We start from the raw sequence: 19,755 nt of genomic DNA on the forward strand, positions 1-19,755 counted from the left end.
TTGCCGGATAGGAGGAAGACTTTGGAGCCTCTTCTGGACCTCTTCAGCACCGGATGCCAGGACGGATCGGTGATACCTGGATGGTGAAGACAAGGTAGGAAGATCTTCAGGGTCTTAGTGTTAGGTTTATTTAAGGGGGGTTTGGGTTAGATTAGGGGTATGTGGGTGGTGGGTTGTAATGTTGGGGGGGGGGTATTGTATGTTTTTTTTTACAGGCAAAAGAGCTGATTTTCTTGGGGCATGCCCCTCAAAGGGCCCTGTTCAGGGCTGGTAAGGTAAAAGAGCTTTTACATTTATTAATTTAGAATAGGGTAGGGAATTTTTTATTTTGGGGGTCTTTGTTATTTTATTAGGGGGCTTAGAGTAGGTGTAATTAGTTTAAAATTGTTGTAATATTTTTCTAATGTTGGTAAATATTTTTTTATTTTTTGTAACTTAGTTCTTTTTTATTTTTTGTACTTTAGTTAGTTTATGTAATTGTAGTTATTTGTAGCAATTGTATTTAATTTATTTATTGATAGTGTAGTGTTAGGTTAATTGTAGGTAATTGTAGGTAGTTTATTTAATTAATTTATTGATAGGGTAGTGTTAGGTTTAATTATAACTTAGGTTAGGATTTATTTTACAGGTAAATTTGTTATTATTTTAACTAGGTAACTATTAAATAGTTCTTAACTATTTAATAGCTATTGTACCTGGTTAAAATAATTACAAAGTTACCTGTAAAATAAATATTAATCCTAAAATAGCTATAATATAATTATAATTTATATTGTAGCTATATTAGGATGTATTTTACAGGTAAGTATTTAGCTTTAAATAGGAATAATTTATTTAATAAGAGTTAATTAATTTCGTTAGATTTAAATTATATTTAAGTTAGGGGGGTGTTAGTGTTAGGGTTAGACTTAGCTTTAGGGGTTAATCCATTTATTATAGTAGCGATGAGCTCCGGTTGTCAGATTAGGGGTTAATAATTGAAGTTAGGTGTCGGCGATGTTAGGGAGGGCAGATTAGGGGTTAATACTATTTATGATAGGGTTAGTGAGGCGGGTTAGGGGTTAATAACTTTATTATAGTAGCGGTGCGGTCCTCTCGGCAGATTAGGGGTTAATAAGTGTAGGCAGGTGTCGGCGACGTTGAGGGGGGCAGATTAGGGGTCAATAAATATAATATAGGGGTCGGCGGTGTTAGGGGCAGCAGATTAGGGGTACATAAGGATAACGTAGGTGGCGGCGCTTTGCGGTCGGGCAGATTAGGGGTTAATTATTGTAAGTAGCTGGCGGCGACGTTGAGGGGGGCAGGTTAGGGGTTAATAAATATAATACAGGGGTCGGCGGTGTTAGGGGCAGCAGATTAGGGGTACATAAGTATAACGTAGGTGGCGGTCGGCAGATTAGGGGTTAAAAAAATTTAATCGAGTGGCGGCGATGTGGGGGGACCTCGGTTTAGGGGTACATAGGTAGTTTATGGGTGTTAGTGTACTTTAGAGCACAGTAGTTAAGAGCTTTATGAACCGGCGTTAGCCCAGAAAGCTCTTAACTCCTGCTATTTTCCTGCGGCTGGAGTTTTGTCGTTAGATTTCTAACGCTCACTTCAGAAACGACTCTAAATACCGGCGTTAGGAAGATCCCATTGAAAAGATAGGATACGCAATTGACGTAAGGGGATCTGCGGTATGGAAAAGTCGCGGCTGAAAAGTGAGCGTTAGACCCTTTAATCACTGACTCCAAATACCGGCGGTAGCCTAAAACCAGCGTTAGGAGCCTCTAACGCTGGTTTTCACGGCTACCGCCGAACTCTAAATCTAGGCCTTAGTCTCCATATAATGGAGTCAACTCGAGGATAGACCACTCTTAGTTACGACCTACTATCCTAAGCATGCCAAAGCCCAGTGACTCCTGAGTGGCAAACATACCCCTGCTACTGCTCTTACGATAGTGCGAGAAGTTGCAAAACAAATCAATCACCCACAACGTAGATTCAGTAGCGGGAATGTACTGTGGGGCTGTCCACACATACCATAATTGCCCTTATAAGAGATTAATTTACCCCTGCTATGCATGTCGTATCACAGCAATAAAATCTGGTCCCCACACATTATAGAGCCTGGATTAACCAGGCATCTGCCCCGCCGCAAAATATCCCATACTAGTGGATATAAGTATTTCACAATACAAATCCTTCCAGAGGGTAGCAGGTCCCACCAGGTCCTTGATTTCCCAGTCCTTCCTTGATATTTTCTGGTCCTTAAGATAATAAAAAGGACTTACCCACCAGGGTCTTCTGCTGTGGAACAGTCACAGCAGCTTCAGGTCTGTTAGCCTCATCCGACCGCTGACAGGGACCTGAAGTACACAAGAAAAACAGAGTAACCCACCCTGGTTTTCTATTTAGGGGTAGCATAAGTGCTGGAAGGTAAGCAAGGACAACCTTGCCATCTTGCAACTGCTAAAAGCCACCATTATTCTTACTAAAGAGATTGACATGGACACAGCATTGCCCCAATCCTTGCTTGCAGGGAAAAGTACCCATTAAATTATTAAAAGTTTATTTTCTTCAGACACCATATTCACACACCCCTACGATGTTACAAAGCAAAGAATGACTGGGAGTTATAAGAAGTGGGGGTGCTACTTAACAGTTCTGCTGGGGTGTTCTTTGCTTCCCCCTGGTGGCCAGGAGTTGAATTCCCACTAGTAATTGAATGGATTTGTGGACTCTCCATGCCATTGGAAAGAAATGTATACATAATCTGCAAGGCTAGCTACTTATAGGAACATCAAACTCAAATTATTATCCTGTTCCATTCTAAAATGCAGTAAAACCTAGAAGAGGACTGAACTCTCAAACTCAAACATCCCATGCCCCTGTCAAAGCCTGATCTGTTGCATCCCTAAACAATACTACATTGCTATACCAATTGTAATCTCAAGAGCCACCTCCTAGAAAATCATCACTTACCTAAGCTGATTTTCCAAGCTTTTCAATTTCCAGTCGTTGGTCATTAATGGTTTGTAGAAACTGATGATTTGTCTTAAAAAAAACCCCAAAAAAACAAACAATTATACACATAATTTGTAATATAGAATAATATTATTGTCATATTATTTAGTCATTGGCCATGCATCTCATGAATTTTTTATAACCTATGGGGGTTTTTTGGGTGCAACATTCTAGCTAGATTGTTATTTACAAGATCCTGTACAATTAAAGCTCTTGAAAGGTACTATTTTTGTTTTGTTTTCTTGAAATGTGCAAAGAGCTGTTTTTATTATTGTTTAAAAATAATTTAAGCATTTTCATTTCTACCAATTCATATATAGGATGTGTCCCTCAAAGTGTCAGCTGCATACACACATTAACTTTATCCTAGACTTGGTAAATACTTAACATTTTTTGTTTTAATAGATGTTAACTCAAAAGCATGAGAGCCAATACGCTTTATTAACAACAATTTCTTTACATAAAAGCAATGTCTCACATATCTATTGAAACATCTATAATAGAATGCTGAAGTATCTGTAGCAAACCAAACTATGTTCGACTTCTCTTTGAACCTATGTAACAGTGAGTCCTATATCAAAATAAACTTGTTGCCATGGTATTTATATAATGAGCTAAGATTGGTCTACTATTTCTCATTATCACAAAGCATTAAGGAAAACATCTTTTTATGGTCCCAAAACTATTAAACTGCCATGCTGGTTCACACAGACAAGCAAATGAGGAAGAAAAAGCAAGAATATGGAGACATCATTCTTCTAGTATACTAAGGAGACAGTCTTTCACACAAAAAAAAAATAAAAAAAAATGGATCCCCTCATTCCTGTTGCCATCCTACTGAAAATAAGTATTTAATATGGCCAGTAGCAGATTCACTTACAGCAGACGCCACAATTCAGCTCTACAGGTTTTATGTTGTCCTTCGAATTTACAAACCAAGTACTTAATTTGTATTAACCAAAACTTGATCTTAAAATAGCAGCAGAGGTATAATAACGAATGTGTAGGCTACTAGGCAATATATGTGATTTAGTATTGGTGTGTACTATATTACAGAAACATTAAAGGGACAGTCTACGATATCATTTTTTTATTGTTTTAAAAAAGATAGATAATCCCTTTATTACCCATTCCCCAGTTTTGCATAACCAACACAGTTATATTAATATACTTTTTACCTCTAAACATCTGACAGTCCCCTGATCACGACTTATTTATTTATTATCTACTAGTCCTAAAGCCCGTTTACACGTGCCATTTTTTGCAGTACAGCGGTCCCACCCCTTGCTCTCTCTCTCTCCCACTCTCTTTTGTGCTCTCTCCCCCTCTCTTTTGCGATCTCTCACACTCCACCTCTCTTTTGCTCGCTCTCTCCCCCTCTCTTTTGCTGTCTCCCCCTCTCTTTTGTGCTCTTTCTCGCTCCACCTCTCTTTGGCTCTCTCTCTCCCCCCACCTCCCCCCACTCTTTTGCGCTCTCTCTCCCACCCCTCTCTTTTGCGCTCTCTCTCTCCCCCTTTCTTTTGCGCTCTCTCTCCCTTTCTTTTGTGCTCTCTCCCGATCTCTTTTGCACTCTCTCCCCCTCTCTTTTGCGCTCTCTCCCCTTCTCTTTTGCGCTCTCTCCCCTTCTCTTTTGCGCTCTCTCCCCCTCTCATTTGCTCTGTCTCTCTCCCCTTTTTTTGCGCTCTCTCTCTCATCCCTCTCTTTCGCTCTCTCTTCATCCCTCTCTTTTGCTCTCTCTCTCCCCCTCTCTTTTGCTCTGTCTCTCTCCCCTCTCTTTTGCTCTCTCTCTCCGTCCCTCTCTTTTGCTCTCTCTCTCCCCCTCTCTATTGGTCTCTCTCCCCCTCTCTTTTGTTCTCTCTCCCCCCCTCTCTTTTTTCTCTCTCTTCCCTCCCTTTTGCTCTCTCTCCTCCCTCTCTTTTGCTCTCCATCCCTCTCTTTTGCTCTCTCTCTCTCTCTCTCTCTCTCTCTCTCCAACCTCTCTTTTGCTCTCTCTCTCCACCCTCTCTTTTGCTCTCACTCTCCACCCTCTCTTTTGCTCTCTCTCTCCACCCTCTCTTTTGCTCTCTCTCTCCACCCTCTCTTTTGCTCTCTCTCTCCACCCTCTCTTTTGCTCTCTCTCTCCACCCTCTCTTTTGCTCTCTCTCTCCACCCCTCTCTTTTGCTCTCTCTCTCCACCCTCTCTTTTGCTCTCTCCTCCCTCTCTTTTGCTCTCTCTCCATCCCTCTCTTTTGCTCTCTCTCTCCACCCTCTCTTTTGCTCTCTCTCTCCACCCTCTCTTTTGCTCTCTCTCTCCACCCTCTCTTTTGCTCTCTCTCCACCCCTCTCTTTTGCTCTCTTTCTCCACCCTCTCTTTTGCTCTCTCTCTCTCCACCCTCTCTTTTGCTCTCTCTCTCTCCACCCTCTCTTTTGCTCTCTCTCTATCCCTCTCTTTTGCTCTCTCTCTCTCTCCACCCTCTCTTTTGCTCTCTCTCTCCACCCTCTCTTTTGCTCTCTCTCTCCACCCTCTCTTTTGCTCTCTCTCCACCCTCTCTTTTGCTCTCTTTCCAGCCTCTCTTTTGCTCTCTTTCCACCCTCTCTTTTGCTCTCTCTCTCTCCCCCTCTTTCTCCCCCTCTCTTCTTTTGCTCTCTCTCCCCCCTCTCTTTTGCTCTCTTTCTTTTGCTCGCTCTTTTCCCCCTCTTATTTTCTCTCTCCCCCTCTCTTTTTTCTCTCTCTCCCCCTCTCTTTTGCTCTCTCTTCCCTCTATTTGCTCTTTCTCCTCTCTTTTTCTCTCTCTCTCTCCCCCTCTCCTCTGCTCTTTCCTATCTCTTTGTGTCCCTCCCCTCTCTTTCTATTTCTCTCCCCTCTCTCTTGCACCGGACTGCGCCCAACCACGCCCCGCCCGACCACGCCCAGTCACACACACTACCATGCCTGACCACGCCCACTCTCATGTCCGGCCACCGCCCACTCTCCTGTCCGGCCACGCCCACTCTCGTCCCACTGCCGCAAACAGAAACATCATGTCAGGTAAGGCCAGGTGTGTTTGTCCTCGTGCTGTCTCTACTGCTCATGACAGCTTCGGACAAACACACTTGGCCTTTTATAGTATAGGATTGACTTGCTTTTAGTACTGTATTGTGCTAACTCTTAAATAACTCATCGGGCGTGAACACAATGTTATCTATATGGCCCACATGAATTTGCAGCCTCCTGTTGTGAAAAGCAAATAAAAAAGCATGTGATAAGAGGCTGCCTGTAGTGGCTTAGAAACAGGCAGACATTTAAAGGTTTAAATGTTATAAAGTATATTAATTTAACAATTTTGGTTGTGCAAAGCTGGGGAATGGGTAGTAAAGGTGTTATCTATCTTTTTAAACAATAACAATTTTAGTGTAGACTGTCCCTTTAATGCATAAAGTTATCAGGCGATAATGCAATTAAAGCATCAAAGAGCATTAATGTATATAAATAAAGCTTATTTGAAGTGTGTTCAAGAACTATGAAACAAGTATGAAACTAGTAATGGAGTTAACTAGACCTATATCACTGTATTAGTATTTAATTTAGAATTTTTATATATTGTGTCTGTGAATATTATTTTATTTTTCTTATGAGTGTGATATATGTATACCAGGAAGGATTAGTCTTTATGTGCTTTAGAAAATTAAAATAAAAACAAAAAAACAGTATTTACAAAAATCGAATTTTATGACAACATATGGAACAGAAGATAATTTTAAAAATGAATAGAAAAATAAAAAAATACTAATAATAATAGTAATAATAAAAAATATAGAACAGAGTGCTACTGAAGAAACAACAACAGTTTAAACCAAAAAATCGTCCAGCAAAGGAAACACTGCTATTCCCCGATTCTGATTGCAAACAAAATTGTACCCAAGACTAATGATGTTCCTAGAGAAAAGGAGCATGAAGATAAACAGGCCATAAAATTATTAAGGACATAAAACGACCTTGAAAATAAAAAGCCAGTAAAAAATCCAAATATTCACTAATAAGAAAATAAATCTGAAAGATTAGTTCAGAGCCTTTAGATCAAGAACTGCTCTGAAAGAAGAGGTTAGAATAAAACCCCATTCCCTGTACCAACAAAGGGACAGGAACAAGAACTACCATAAATACTAGATCCAAAACGGACTAGAAAAGACTTGAGCCTTCAAAGGAATTCACAAAGCATAGGACATAAAAAACCTTCCCAGGAAGGCCTCATTCTGAGAACTATTCATTAACCCTGGGAGACTATTTTAAAAACCCAGGCAGGAATCCAGAACAGACTGAAACCAAACTTCCAGGAAGCAGCATAACCTTCCCCCAACCATAGTCTCTGGAGAAAGGCCCGCACCTTCATGCAAACTGAGATAATGGAGCAGATTAGTTGGACTGCTCAGACATGTTCCAGACAGAACCAGAGGAACCAGCTTCTGAGAGAATGGATCTGATTTCTGCCCTGTTCTGAGGAAAGGAAGAAAATGAGGATTAGGAGATTAAGATCTGACCCCGGACTTCTAGTCCTGAGTTTTACCTTCCATCACTTAAGAAATAAAAGAATCCAAAACAAAACCAAATAACATATATTCCTAAAAAGAAAAAAGTAAAAGTCTGGATTTAGAAACCCTATCCGCAGACCAAGACAACCAAAAAAGCCCTAGAAAGCACTGCCAAAGTACTGACATGCTTTAACATTACACTTAATGAAAGCATAAGTACATTTGCCAGAAAGGTTTAAAATCTTTACTAGCAAAATTGTCAGTAAACCGCCCCAAAAATATTATTAAACCAAAAGAAAGAAAGAAACAGCAGCAGCCATATCAGTAATAGATACAATTGATCTAAAAAGAACACCTGCTTAAATAAAAAACCTTTGGATGGATTAAAACTCTCAAAAGAAACAGAGGTACGTAATTTTAGAGTAGAAATAGCCCCATACACTTTGGCAATAGTTTCCCAAAATTAAACATTGGAAGCTGATCAAGGGACTTCCATACCGCCGGTATTACAAGCTTGTCCTGGGAGGCCAAAAAGTGAGCGGTACAGCCTATCCCGTCAAGATTCATACCGCATTTTAAAGTCAGTAGTTAGGAGTTTTACACTACAAAACTGTAGCATAAAACTCATAACTAAAGTGCTAAAAAGTACACTAACACCCATAAACTACCTATTAACCCCTAAACCGAGGCCCTCCCGCATCGCAAACACTAAAGTAAAATTATTTACCCCTAATCTGCCGCTCCGGACATTGCCACCACTATAATAAACATATTAACCCCTAAACTGCCTCACAAACATTAGTTAAATATTATTAACCCCTAATCTGCTGTCCCTAACATCACCGACACCTACCTACATTTATTAACCTCTAATCTGCCGCCCCCAACGTCGCAGCCACTATACTAAATTTATTAACCCCTAAATCTAAGTCTAACCCTAACACCCCCTAACTTAAATATAATTAAAATAAATCTAAATAAAACCTACAATTAATAACTAAATAATTCCTATTTAAAACTAAATACTTACCTATAAAATAAACCCTAAGTTTACTACAATATAACTAATAGTTTATTTTTATTTTACAGGCAAGTTTTTATTTATTTTAACTAGGTAGAATAGTTACTAAATAGTTATTAGCTATTTAATAACTACCTAGCTAAAATAAATACAAATTTACCTGTAAAATAAAACCCTAACCTAAGTTACACTAACACTACAATTAAATAAATTACCTAAATTAAGTACAATTAAATAAATTAAATACAATTAGCTAAATTAAAAACAAACAAACACTAGAATTACAGAAAATAAACAAAATTACAAGATATTTAATCTAATTACACCTAATCTAATAGCCCTATCAAAATAAAAAAAAGCCCCCCCAAAATAAAAAAAAAAACCCTAGCCTAAACTAAACTACCAATAGCCCTTAAAAGGGCCTTTTCTGGGGCATTGCCCCAAAGAAATCAGCTCTTTTACCTGAAAAATAAAAAAAGTGCAAACAACCACCCCACACAACCAACCCCCCAAATAAAAACGCTAACTAAAAAAGCATTCTATTGGCTGTTCCAATCAGCCAATAGAATGCAAGCTCAATACTATTGGCTGATTGGATCAGCCAATAGGATTGAGCTTATTTAGATTTATTTTAATTATAATTTAAGTTAGGGAGTGTTAGGGTATAGACTTAGATTTAGAAGTTAATAAATTTAGTATAGAGGCGGCGACGTTGGGGGCGGCAGATTAGGGGTTAATAAATGTAGGTAGATGACGGAGATGATAGGCACGGCAGATTAGGGGTTAATACTATTTAACTAGTGTTTGTGAGGCGGGAGTGCGGCGGTTTAGGGGTTAATATGTTTATTATAGTGGCGGCGATGTCCGGAGCGGCAGATTAGGGGTTAATAAGTGTAGGTAGATTGCGGCAACATTTGGGGCGGGAGATTAGGGGTTAATTAATATAATGTAGGTGTCGGCAATGTTGGGGGCAGCAGATTAGGGGTTAATAAGTATAATGTAGGTGTCGGCAATGTTGGGGGCGGCAGATTAAGGGCTAATAAGTGTAAGATTAGGGGTGTTTAGACTCTGCGGTTCATGTTAGGGTGTTAGGTGTAAACATAAATTTAGTTTCCCCATAGGAATCAATAGGGCTGCGTTACGGAGCTTTATGCTGCTTTTTTGCAAGTGTTAGACTTTTTCTCAGCCAGCTCTCCCCATTGATGTCTATGGGGAAATTGTGCACGAGCATGTACAACCAGCTCACTGCTGACTTAAGCAGCGCTGGTATTGGAGTGCGGTTTGGAGCACAATTTTGCTCTACGCTCACTTCTTGCCTTTTAATGCCGGGTTTCTAAAAACCTGTAACACCAGCGCTGTAGGTAAGTGAGCGGTGACAATAATGTGCAAGTTAGCACCGCATCCCTCATAACGCAAAACTCGTAATCTGGCCGTTTTACTTTAAACAGGCATTTTTTTCTAAATTTTTACTTATGCAGTTTTTTCCCAATAAACTTTAAGGATGCTGGATTTTTTCCATGGTATAAAGCAAAGTGTCTTGCCACACTATTATCCCTGCCATAAATTATATAATCTCTATGCTCCTGAATCCTTTCTTTAAAAATTCTCTTTGTTTTTCCTATATAGAAATATGGACAGGAACAATGTAGTAAATATACTACTCCTACAGAGTTGCAGTTGGCAAAAATTCTAATATTGAATGATTTACTATTATTGGTTGCAAACATTTTGCTCTTCTGCATATAGGGGCAATAACGCAGTGGCCACAAGGGTAGCTTCCCTTTACTTCTTGCCTGAGTCCCTAACCAATTCAAAGATGGAGACCCTTACAAATTGGCTTTGCACCAGTTTATCTTTCAAACTAGGTGATTTTTTGCGGTCAATAATGGGTATTCACCTACCTTTTCTGTTATTTTTTTTTATCTCGGGTAAGGATGTGCCAGTGCTTAGACAGTATTTCTCTGATCTTTGTCCATTGGCAATTGTACGTGGTTATAAATCTAGTTAAATTTTGGGTTGATTGGATTCTTGACTAGTAGAGGAGTGTGTCTATCTTTCTTTCCAACTTTATTCAGAGAATAAAGGGGCCAGTCCTTCAGCAGACATACTTCTTTCGTTTTAGAATTATTGCGGTTTGTTCTAGAGAACAATGTCTTTCAATTTGATAAAGTTTGGTACAGACAAAGTTGTGGTACGGCCATGGGCGCAGTATGCACCCCCACATATGCATGTCTCCATTTGGGGGCTTGGGAATATTTTGATGTATATAAACAATATAGCAATATCTTTGAAACGCATATCTCAGTTTGGTTGAGATATGTGGATGATATTCTGATTTTATGGAAAGGCCCCAATTGCAGTTCTAGAGACTTTGTCACAAATTTAAACATGAACAACCGCAACATTTTACTGACAATGGTATATGATGCCAAATAATTAGCTTTTTTGGGCATCTTGATTAGAAAGGAAGGCACATCTATAGTCACTGAAAATTTTAGAAAGAGTACAGCCACAAATAGTATTCTGGAGGTATCAAGCTGCCATCCTCAACATCTCAAAAAAGTGTCCCCTATAGTCAGTTTCTACATCTCAAAAGATATTGTTTCCTCAAAAACTAAATTTGAATACCATGCAGAACTAATGCAAGAAAGGTTTATTAATCTAGGATACTCTAAAAGAATAATTCAATCTTCTCTGAATAAAGTTAGAAAGAAAGATAGAGACACACTCCTCTACCAGTCAGGAATCAAATCAACCCAAAATTTAACTAGATTTATAACCATGTACAATTGCCAATGGACAAAGATCAGATATATACTGTCTAAGCACTGGCACATCCTTACCCTAGATGAAAAAAATAACAGAAAAGGTAGGTGAATACCCATTATTGACCGCAAAAAAATCACCTAGTTTGAAAGATAAACTGGTGCAAAGCCAATTTGTAAGGTCTCCATCTTTGAATTGGTTAGGACTCAGGCAAGAAGTAAAGGGAAGCTACCCATGTATTGCCCCTATATGCAGAAGAGCAAAATGTTTGCAACTAATAATAGTAAATCATTCAATTAGAATTTTTGCACAACTGCAACCTCTGTAGGAGTAGTATATTTACTACATTGTTCCTGTCCATATTTCTATATAGGAAAACAAAGAGAATTTTTAAAGAAAGGATTCAGGAGCATAGAGATGATATAATTTATGGCAGGGATGCTAGTGTAGCAAGACACTTTGCTTCTATACCATGGAAAAAATCCAGCATCCTTAAGTTGCGATTGATAGAGGAATCCAGAGTGGTAGAGGAGGTGATGAGGATAAATGTCTCCTCAGAAAGGAGTCTAGACGGATCTATGTTCTCCAAACATTGTCTCCAAAAGGGCTAAATGAAGAAATAGAGTATGCCCCCTTTTTTAGCTAATGATACTGCATAAGTAAAAATATAGAAAAAATTGCCTGTTTAAAGTATAAATTAGGTCTTTATGGCTTTCAAAAAATTGTTGCAAAATGTTTAAAAACTAATGTTAAATGAAAAAATAGTATATTCGTAAAATAATAATAGAAAAAAGGTATGTCTGATTTATTTTGGGTGAAGGCCGTTGCCACAGAGAAGCGGTGTTCAGTGCTAAGTTTGGTTACATATTTTTGTTTTTAGCTGTAATCAATGTACTTTGAAAGGTACAATCACCTCAGTAATAAGTAGAGGTTTTAGTTAAATCTAAGCCACGCCTTGTATTGTGATCCAATAAGTAAGGTGATAGTACCTGTAGGAATCAGTCCTGACGAGGCCCCGGATAATTGCAAAGCATTGTGGGGTGAAACGTACGTCGACTGTGCAAAAGACAGAGTACACCTGTTTCAGCAACCTGATGTTCCGTCCTTGTGAAGTTTACAAGCAAAGAGTTTGAGGACACTCCAACCCGGTGGACACAGGTAAACAGGCTCATGGGAAAGAGCATTCAAAGACCACAGCGGTTTCATCTAAGTTTTAAGGTAACACGCTAGAAGATACGGCATAATCCGGAACAGATCTTTACAAGGTACAATTTACCCTAAATGTCATTTCCTCGCATGGAGCTCTTGATAGCATGATGGAAACTGTGCTGCTGAACAGTACACGTCAAAACGTCAGGATATTTTTTGTTGATGCTGAACAAACACTACTTTGATTTGCATTAGATGATGAACTATCAGCTCTGAATTCTCTCTTTGAGGCCTAAAAGTAATATTTGTAGTATAATTTAAGAGGACGCTTTTACGTTGTAAACCTCTATTACAGTTAATCTGTGGTGAGGCTGTCTGCTACATTGTCAAACTTTCAGCAGTTTGAACTATCAGCTCTATATTTCTCTCTTTGAGGCCTATAAGTAACATTTGTAGTATAATTTAAGAGGACTTTTTTACCTCGTAAGCCTCCATTATAGTTAATCTGTGGTGAGGCTGTCTGCTACATTGTTGAACTTTCATCAGTTTGCCACATAAGTTTCAAATTGGTTGATTTAATGGCTACTTTTTGCTAAGTATAAACGCTAATCATTTTAGGTCATGTTTATATGAGGCTATCACATTTTCAAAGTATTTCTATGTTAGGGTCTAAATGCCCAACCTTACATTGGTTGCTTAGAAATTGTTGTATAGTCATGCTTTTAGTATGTAGTGATGCATCACTTAGTAATCCTATATATATCATTGTGACGTGAATAAATGTCTCTGCATTATAGCAATGTTTTGCCTGCTGTTTCTTAAACAGTGTATGGTGGGTGCAACTCTCCTCCTGGTGACTTACTGAGCTAACGTTAAGAGTGCTAAATCCCCTAACTGTGTGAATATACTATATATATTCTTCTTTTCTAATAGTTGATATATTATAATTAGGGTCTGCACTACTATTTAAAGTGTTTTAAAGCACACTCAATAGGCATTTTGGTTACATATCAGTGATAAAAATATAGTTTTATCCATCAATGTACACATAATTACCCTCTCCCTATATTTCAATCTTTGTTATACACACACATATATATATATATATATATATATATATATACAGGGAGTGCAGAATTATTAGGCAAGTTGTATTTCTGAGGATTCATTTATTATTGAACAACAACCATATTCTCAATGAACCCAAAAAACTCATTAATATCAAAGCTGAATAGTTTGGAAGTAGTTTTTAGTTTGTTTTTAGTTATAGCTATTTTAGGGGGATATCTGTGTGTGCAGGTGACTATTACTGTGCATAATTATTAGGCAACTTAACAAAAAACAAATATATACCCATTTCAATTATTTATTTTTTACCATGTGAAACCAATATAACCTCTCAACATTCACAAATATACATTTCTGACATTAAAAAACAAAACAAAAACAAATCAGTGACCAATATAGCCACCTTTCTTTGCAAGGACACTCAAAGCCTGCCATCCGTGGATTCTGTCAGTGTTTTAATCTGTTCACCATCAACATTGCGTGCAGCAGCAACCAAGCCTCCCAGACACTGTTCAGAGAGGTGTACTGTTTTCCCTCCTTGTAAATCTCACATTTGATGATGGACCACAGGTTCTCAATGGGGTTCAGATCAGGTGAACAAGGAGGCCTATGTCATTAGATTTTCTTCTTTTATACCCTTTCTTGCCAGCCACGCTGTGGAGTACTTGGACGCGTGTGATGGAGCATTGTCCTGCATGAAAATCATGGTTTTCTTGAAGGATGCAGATTCTTCCTGTACCACTGCTTGAAGAAGGTGTCTTCCAGAAAACTGGGCAGTAGGACTGGGAGTTGAGCTTGACCTCCATCCTCAACCCGAAAAGGCCCCACAAGCTCATCTTTGATGATACCAGCCCAAACCAGTACTCCACCTCCACCTTGCTGGCGTCTGAGTCGGACTGGAGCTCTCTGCCCTTTACCAATCCAGCCATGTGCCCATCCATCTGGCCCATCAAGACTCACTCTCATTTCATCAGTCCATAAAACCTTAGAAAAATCAGTCTTGAGATATTTCTTGGCCCAGTCTTGACGTTTCAGCTTGTGTGTCCTGTTCAGTATTGGTCGTCTTTCAGCCTTTCTTACCTTGGCCATGTCTCTGAGTATTGCACACCTTGTGCTTTTGGGCACTCCAGTGATGTTGCAGCTCTGAAATATGGGCCTAAACTGGTGGCCAAGTGGCAATCTTGGCAGCTGCACGCTTGACTTTTCTCAGTTCATGGGCAGTTATTTTGCGCCCTTGGTTTTTCACACGCTTCTTGCGACCCATGTTGACTATTTTGAATGAAACGCTTGATTGTTCGATTATCCACGCTTCAGAAGCTTTGCAATTTTAAGAGTGTTGCATCCCTCTGCAAGATATCTCACTATTTTTGACTTTTCTGAGCCTGTCAAGTCCTTCTTTTTGGACCCCATTTTGCCAAAGGAAAGGAAGTTGCCTAATAATTATGCACACCTGATATAGGGTGTTGATGTCATTAGAACCACACCCCTTCTCATTACAGAGATGCACATCACCTAATTGCTTAATTGGTAGTAGGCTTTCGAGCCTATACAGCTTGGAGTAAGACAACATGCATAAAGAGGATGATGTGGTCAAAATACTCATTTGCCTAATAATTCTGCACTCCCTGTATATATATATATATATTATATAATATATATATATATATATATAACATAATTTATGCTTACCTGATAAATTCCTTTCTCCTGTAGTGTGGTCAGTCCACGGGTCATCATTACTTCTGGGATATTAACTCCTCCCCAACAGGAAGTGCAAGAGGATCACCCAGCAGAGCTGCATATAGCTCTCCCCTCTACGTCACACCCAGTCATTCGAGCCGAGAACCAACGAGAAAGGAGAAGCTAACGGGTGCTGTGGTGACTGTATTATAATTTAAAAATTTAGACCTGCCATAAAAAACACGGGCGGGCCGTGGACTGACCACACTACAGGAGAAAGGAATTTATCAGGTAAGCATAAATTATGTTTTCTCCTGTTAAGTGTGGTCAGTCCACGGGTCATCATTACTTCTGGGATACCAATACCAAAGCTAAAGTACACGGATGACGGGAGGGACAGGCAGGGATCTTTATACGGAAGGAACCACTGCCTGAAGAACCTTTCTCCCAAAAACAGCCTCCGAAGAAGCAAAAGTGTCAAATTTGGAAAATTTGGAAAAGTATGAAGAGAAGACCAAGTTGCAGCCTTGCAAATCTGTTCACAGAGCCTCATTCTTAAAGGCCCAAGTGGAAGCCACAGCTCTAGTAGAATGAGCTGTAATTCTTTCAGGAGGCTGCTGTCCAGCAGTCTCATAAGCTAAACGTATTATACTACGAAGCCAAAAAGAGAGAGAGGTAGCAGAAGCATTTTGACCTCCTCCTCTGACCAGAATAAACGACAAACAGGGAAGACGTTTGTCGAAAATCTTTAGTTGCCTGTAAATAAAATTTCAGGGCACGGACTACATCTAGATTGTGTAGAAGACGTTCCTTCTTCGAAGAAGGATTAGGACACAAAGATGGAACAACAATCTCTTGATTGATATTCCTGTTAGTGACCACCTTAGGTAAGAACCCAGGTTTAGTACGCAGAACTACCCTTGTCTGAATGAAAAATCAGATAAGGAGAATCACAATGTAAGGCCGATAACTCAGAGACTCTTCGAGCCGAGGAAATAGCCATTAAAACAGAACTTTCCAAGATAACAATTTGATATCAATGGAATGAAGGGGTTCAAACGGAACACCCTGTAAAACGTTAAGAACTAAGTTTAAACTCCATGGCGGAGCAACAGTTTTAAACACAGGCTTAATCCTGGCCAAAGCCTGACAAAAAGCCTGAACGTCTGGAACTTCTGACAGACGTTTGTGTAAAAGAATGGACAGAGCTGAGATCTGTCCCTTTAAGGAACTAGCGGATAAACCCTTTTCTAAACCTTCTTGTAGAAAAGACAATATCCTAGGAATCCTAACCTTACTCCATGAGTAACCTTTGATTCGCACCAATATAAGTATTTACGCCATATTTTATGGTAAATCTTTCTGGTAACAGGCTTCCTAGCCTGTATTAAGGTATCAATTACTGACTCAGAAAAACCTCGTTTTGATAAAATCAAGCGTTCAATTTCCAGGCAGTCAGCTTCAGAGAAATTAGATTTTGATGTTTGAAGGGACCCTGGATCAGAAGGTCCTGTCTCAGAGGCAGAGACCAAGGTGGACAGGATGACATGTCCACTAGATCTGCATACCAGGTCCTGCGTGGCCACGCAGGCGCTATTAGAATCACCGATGCTCTCTCCTGTTTGATCGTGGCAATCAATCGAGGAAGCATCGGGAAGGGTGGAAACACATAAGCCCTCCCGAAGGTCCAAGGTGCTGTCAAAGCATCTACCAGGACCGCTCCCGGATCCCTGGATCTGGACCCGTAACAAGGAAGCTTGGCGTTCTGTCGAGACGCCATGAGATCTATTTCTGGTTTGCCCCAACGTCGAAGTATTTGGGCAAAGACCCTCCGGATGAAGTTCCCACTCCCCGGATGAAAAGTCTGACGACTTAGGAAATCCGCCTCCCAGTTCTCACTCCCGGGATGTGGATTGCTGATAGGTGGCAAGAGTGAGACTCTGCCCAGCGAATTATCTTTGATACTTCCATCATCGCTAGGAGCTTCTTGTCCCTCCTTGATGGTTGATGTAAGCTACAGTCGTGATGTTGTCCGACTGAAACCTGATGAACCCCCGAGTTGTTAACTGGGGCCAAGCCAGAAGGGCATTGAGAACTGCTCTCAATTCCAGAATGTTTATTGGCAGGAGACTCTCCTCCTGAGTCCATGATCCCTGAGCCTTCAGAGAACTCCAGACAGCGCCCCAACCTAGTAGGCTGGCGTCTGTTGTTACAATTGTCCAATCTGGCCTGCTGAATGGCATCCCCCTGGACAGATGTGGCCAAGAAAGCCACCATAGAAGAGAATTTCTGGTCTCTTGATCCAGATTCAGAGTAGGGGACAAATCTGAGTAATCCCCATTCCACTGACTTAGCATGCACAATTGCAGCGGTCTGAGATGTAGGCGTGCAAAGGGTACTATGTCCATTGCCGCTACCATTAAGCTGATCACCTCCATGCATTGAGCCACTGACGGGTGTTGAATGGAATGAAGGACACGGCAAGCATTTTGAAGCTTTGTTAACCTGTCTTCTGTCAGGTAGATCTTCATTTCTACAGAATCTATAAGAGTCCCCAAGAAGGGAACTCTTGTGAGTGGAAAGAGAGAACTCTTCTTTTCGTTCACCTTCCACCCATGCGACCTTAGAAATGCCAGTACTAACTCTGTATGAGACTTGCAGTTTGAAAGTTTGAAGCTTGTATCAGAATGTCGTCTAGGTACGGAGCTACCGAAATTCCTCACGGTCTTAGTACCGCCAGAAGAGCACCCAGAACCTTTGTGAAGATTCTTGGAGCCGTAGCCAATCCGAATGGAAGAGCTACAAACTGGTAATGCCTGTCTAGGAAGGCAAACCTTAGATACCGGTAATGATCTCTGTGAATCGGTATGTGAAGGTAAGCATCCTTTAAATCCACTGTGGTCATGTACTGACCCTCTTGGATCATGGGTAGGATTGTCCGAATAGTTTCCATTTTGAACGATGGAACTCTTAGGAATTTGTTTAGGATTCTTTAATCCAAGATTGGTCTGAAGGTTCCTCTTTCTTGGGAACCACAAACAGATTTGAGTAAAACCCCTGTCCGTGTTCCGACCGCGGAACCGGATGGATCACTCCCATTAGTAAAAGATCTTGTACACAGCGTAGAAACGCCTCTTTCTTTATTTGGTTTGTCGGACAACCTTGACAGATGAAATCTCCCTTTTGGGGGAGAGGATTTGAAGTCCAGAAGATATCCCTGAGATATGATCTCTAACGCCCAGGGATCCTGGACATCTCTTGCCCAAGCCTGCCCCCCACTAGATCCGTTCCCGGATCGGGGGCCCTCAATTCATGCTGTCTTAGGGGCAGCAGCAGGTTTTCTGGCCTGCTTGCCCTTGTTCAGGACTGGTTAGGTCTCCAGCCTTGTCTGTAGCGAGCAACAGCTCCTTCCTGTTTTGGTGTAGAGGAAGTTGATGCTGCTCCTGCCTTGAAATTACGAAAGAACGAAAATTAGACTGTCTAGCCCTAGGTTTGGCTCTGTCTTGAGGCAGGGCATGGCCTTTACCTCCTGTAATGTCAGCGATAATTTCTTTCAAACCGGGCCCGAATAAGGTCTGCCCTTTGAAAGGTATGTTAAGTAACTTAGATTTAGAAGTAACGTCAGCTGACCAGGATTTTAACCACAGTGCTCTGCGTGCCTGAATGGCGAATCCGGAATTCTTAGCCGTAAGTTTAGTTAATGTACTACGGGCATCTGAAACAAATGAATTAGCTAGCTTAAGTGTTTTAAGCTTGTTTGAAATCTCATCTATAGTTATGAGTCAAGAGTCTCTTCCAGGGACTCGGACCAAAAAGCGGCCGCGGCCGTGACAGACGCAATACATGCAAGGGGTTGCAATATAAAACCTTTGTTGAACAAACATTTTCTTAAGGTAACCCTCTAATTTTTTATCCATTGGATCTGAAAAGGCACAGCTATCCTCCACCGGGATAGTGGTACGCTTAGCCAGAGTAGAAACCCCGCTCCCTCCACCTTAGGGACCGTCTGCCATAAGTCCCGTGTGGTGGCGTCTATTGGAAACATTTTTCTAAATACAGGAGGGGGGGAAAGGGTACACCGGGCCTATCCCACTCCTTAGTAATTATCTCTGTAAGCCTCTTAGGTATAGGAAATACGTCAGTACTCGCCGGTACACATAGTATCTATCCAGCCTACATAATTTCTCTGGGATTGCAACGGTGTTACAATCATTCAGAGCCGCTAATACCTCCCCTAGCAGTACGCGGAGGTTTTTCAAGCTTAAACTTAAAATTAGAAATGTCTGAATCCACTCTATTGGGATCAGAACCGTCACCTGCAGATTGAAGCTCTCCGTCCTCAAGTTCTGCATACTGTGACGCAGTATCTGACATGGCCCCTATTATTATCAGCGCACTCTGTTCTCACCCCAGAGTGATCACGCTTCCCTCTAAGTTCTGGTAATTTTAGACAAAACTTCAGTCATAACATTAGCCATGTCCTGTAATGTGATTTGTAATGGCCGCCCTGAAGTACCCGGCGTTACAATATGACGCACCTCCCGAGCGGGAGATGCAGGTACTGACACGTGAGGAGA

At 40.5% G+C, this 19,755-nt stretch overlaps 1 protein-coding gene across 1 annotated transcript in view; it reads right to left on the reverse strand.

The window, feature by feature from the left end:
• Positions 1-19,755, reverse strand: part of SCLT1 (sodium channel and clathrin linker 1) — a 555,483-nt gene that overhangs the window by 319,826 nt on the left and 215,902 nt on the right. The window contains 1 exon segment of the mRNA XM_053703662.1: positions 2,971-3,036. Within this exon segment, the coding sequence (XP_053559637.1) occupies positions 2,971-3,036 (66 nt within the window).

This window comes from Bombina bombina, chromosome 2 (genome assembly GCF_027579735.1).
Source record: "Bombina bombina isolate aBomBom1 chromosome 2, aBomBom1.pri, whole genome shotgun sequence".
Classification (NCBI taxonomy): domain Eukaryota; kingdom Metazoa; phylum Chordata; class Amphibia; order Anura; family Bombinatoridae; genus Bombina; species Bombina bombina.